Source organism: Ipomoea triloba, chromosome 10 (genome assembly GCF_003576645.1).
Source record: "Ipomoea triloba cultivar NCNSP0323 chromosome 10, ASM357664v1".
Classification (NCBI taxonomy): Eukaryota; Viridiplantae; Streptophyta; class Magnoliopsida; order Solanales; family Convolvulaceae; genus Ipomoea; species Ipomoea triloba.
The window spans coordinates 4,383,585-4,386,978 of record NC_044925.1 but is presented as its reverse complement, the minus strand read 5'-3'; the positions used below and the strand labels follow the sequence as shown (position 1 = coordinate 4,386,978).

Here is a 3,394-nt window from a genome sequence, read left to right as displayed (position 1 = left end):
TTATATTTAACCGACCGAAAACCGTCGGTTTCGGTTATGAAGGTTGGTCGGTCGGTTTTCGGTCGGTTATGAAGGTTCGGTTAAATTTTCGGTTATTAACCGAAAACCGACCGATGCTCACCCCTTATTATTACAGAATTTTCTATTCATTTTTCATAAAAGTAATATAATTTATTTTTTAAAATTTGGACGGGTCGGGTCAGTGGGTCACATTTTGTATAGTCAACGCAAGGTCAAATTTGCTCTCCACGCTGGAACTATAAAACACGGAGTATAAATTAAACACTTTTGATTATTTAGTGCCGATATCGTTCTGTTACCGCACGTGTCTGCCGATATTTCAATAGCCACTTTTTAGCGCCTTTTTTCCCTGATAATAAACTCTTTATGAAAAGACTTCTATGCTCTTCTTCACTAACTGCAGTTCTTCCAGCAATACACTTCAAAATCCATCGTATGTGATTTCATCTCGAGAATTCAATAGCTTCTTGTATCGAATTTCATCGGTTATTGTATTGAATTTTGCGCCTTTTTTTTTTTTTTTTTTTTTTTCTGTTTCTCAGAGGTGACCAATGACGAGCAAGAAGAGCAAGACGAACAAGAAGCACATGCCTTCTGGTGAAAGATTCGCCGGAGAGATAGATGAATGTCGTCGGCTTCTATATGATGTGATTCTAAGGATGATGGACAAAGTGTGTGAAGTGTACGGAGATCCCCAACGACACCAGCAAACACGTCGCCAATGTGCGGTAGTCATGCGTATATCTCTGCTCCTTTTTCTAGTTTTCCGTGTATACGATTGAATCCGAAATTTATTATTTCGGCGACACCTGCATTCAATTTCTTGATTAATTCTCTTAAAAGTTTCTCTGTGAGCAGATGCAATTTTATATCATCGGTGTTTAGGTTTAGCGTATAATTCTACGAATTCATGTTTTCTCTGCGATGGATTCAAGTTCTAGTTGTGAATGCATGTGTTTGATCTACACCTAATGATCTTCCATTGTTCAATAATTTCCAAAGTTTTGTTGAAATGATAGATTAATTTCAGTTTAATTAATTCCATTAGTCACTTCACTCACTTGAATCGGGTTGTTTTAATTGCAGAATCGTATGCAGACTATGCTGAGGCCACTACTGGTGAGCAGTATATGTTTGATTTGCAATCTAAATATTCATCTGGTGAGACAGTAGTAGAGGATACCTCTGTTGACGATTCAATTGCGGCTGCGATAGGTATATCTCCGCTCCTTTTTCTAGTTTTCTGTGTATACGATTGAATCTGCAATTTATTATTTTGGTGACACCTGCATTCAATTTCTTGATTAATTCTCTTAAAAGTTTCTCTGTGAGCAGATGCAATTTTATATCATCAAATTCATGTTTTCTCTGCGATGGATTCAAGTTCTAGTTGTGAATGCATGTGTTTGATCCACACCTAATGATCTTCCATTGTTCAATACTTTCCAAAATTTTGTTGAACTGATAGATTAATTTCAGCTTAATTAATTCCATTAGTCACTTCACTCACTTGAATCGGGTTGTTTTAATTGCAGATGCATATGTAAAGCAAGCTCAGTTCATGACTGGTGATCAGTTTATGTTAAATTTGCAATCTAAATATTCATCTGATGAGACAGTAGTAAAGGATACCTTTGTTGACGAATCAATGGCGGCTGACTTAGGTATATCTCCGATCCTTTTTCTAGTTTTCTGTGTATACGATTGAATCTGCAATGTATTATTTTGGTGACACCTGCATTCAATTTCTTGATTAATTCTCTTAAAAGTTTCTCTATGAGCTGATGCGATTTTATATCATCAGTGTTTAGGTTTAGCATATAATACAGTTGGTATGTATGTGCTCTTGTGCGAATTCATCTTTTCTTTTCGATGGATTCAAGTTCGAGCTGTGAATGCATGTGTTTGATCCAAAATTTTGTTGAAATGATAGATTAATTTCAGTTTAATTCCATTAGTCACTTGAATCAGGTTGTTTTAATTGCAGAAGCATGTGCAGAGAATGCTGAGGTCATTAATACTGGTGATCAGTATATCTTTAATTTGCAATCCAAATATTCATCTGAGACAGTAGAGGCTACCGTTGTTGAAGAATCAACGAAGGCTACCGTTGTTGAAGAATCAACAGAGGCTAACGTTGTTGAAGAATCAATGGAGGCTGCTGAGTCCAGTGATCATAAAACTTTTGCAAACTTATTTGAAGAGTTGGTTGATAAACTGAACGATATGGCTGGGTTGCTTCCTGTGAGTAAAACTGGTAAGGCAAAAGCCAAGGAAGGTGATGATGTTAATGTGAAAGTGAAAGTGAAAGAGAAAGAGAAAGACAAAGATAGGACTACTCTGATTAAGTCTGGTTCTGATGCAAAAGGAAGTGCCACTGATGGAGAAAATGAGGATTTAGTTGGACTTGAAGAACAGTTATTGAAGATGAGATTTCAAAGTCTTCACCAAAACAACAGATATATATCTTCAATATTCGAATATAATGGAGGTATAAATGTAAGTACTATTCTTGGCACTGCAAAAAAAATTCTGTAAATACTTAAACAAGCATTGCCAAATTTGCCATATGCGCACCATACTGCTCTACCATTGAGAGACTGAGAGTTATGTTCAAAGTGCCAAACTATTTTTGAGGAATTATGGATTGAGTTACCTAAACGAGCATTGCCATATGTCATATGTGCATATTACTTAGTGTCTAGTCATGATTCTCTATGTGTCTAATTGTCTACATTCTTAATTTTTATTTGGAGTTGATTTTATTTTTTTGTCCTAAATTTATAGGTGATTGTTCATTTTTAATCATTTTTTATTCGAGCATTCTCTTTTGATCCTTGTATTATTATGGCATGACCATTTTTGGTCTTCCATCAACAAGATCATTGAAGTGCTGTTAAATACAAGGACATTTCGACCTTTTTAATATAAAGTGTGTTGACCTGTTATATTTTTTATGTTTATCTTTTTGAAAAATAATGTAATTAAAGACCGAAATGCCCTTGTATTTAATGGCAATTAAACTGTTTTATTGATCGAGGATAAAAAATGGTAATGTAACAATAATACTGACGGTAATAATGTGTTTACCGGTATATTATTTGAGTATTTGAATGTTTGAATACAGTATTGAGCGTAGTGCTCAGTGAACAAGTGAGTTCAGTATGTATTGTCTAAGTTCAAGTGTTGTGAGAAGTGTCGTCCCTCACTATGTGGTCGTGAGTCCTTTTATCCCTTTCAGCTTAGTAACGGAGCATTAATGAGGAGTTGAACGTTGGTTGGACGTTGGACATCAATGCTGAGGAGTTGAACGTTGGGCATCAATGCCTGAGGAGCTGAATGCTGAGGATCATCAATGCTGAGGAGCTGAACG

General features: G+C 35.7%; 1 protein-coding gene across 2 annotated transcripts; it reads left to right on the top strand.

Moving 5' to 3' along the window:
* The first annotated feature begins 341 nt into the window (after nucleotides 1–341).
* Nucleotides 342–3,394, top strand: LOC116033687. Of its 2 annotated transcripts, XM_031276443.1 has the most exons (6): nucleotides 342–454; nucleotides 564–759; nucleotides 1,108–1,236; nucleotides 1,557–1,685; nucleotides 2,009–2,520; nucleotides 3,263–3,394. In XM_031276443.1, exons 2-6 carry the CDS (start codon nucleotides 573–575, stop codon nucleotides 3,290–3,292), a joined length of 987 nt encoding a protein of 328 aa, XP_031132303.1. In that variant the 5' UTR covers nucleotides 342–454; nucleotides 564–572; the 3' UTR covers nucleotides 3,293–3,394. The 2 variants fall into 2 exon arrangements, with proteins under 2 accessions (XP_031132303.1, XP_031132302.1); XM_031276442.1 differs by lacking the exon at nucleotides 3,263–3,394 and having other exon boundaries at nucleotides 2,009–2,786.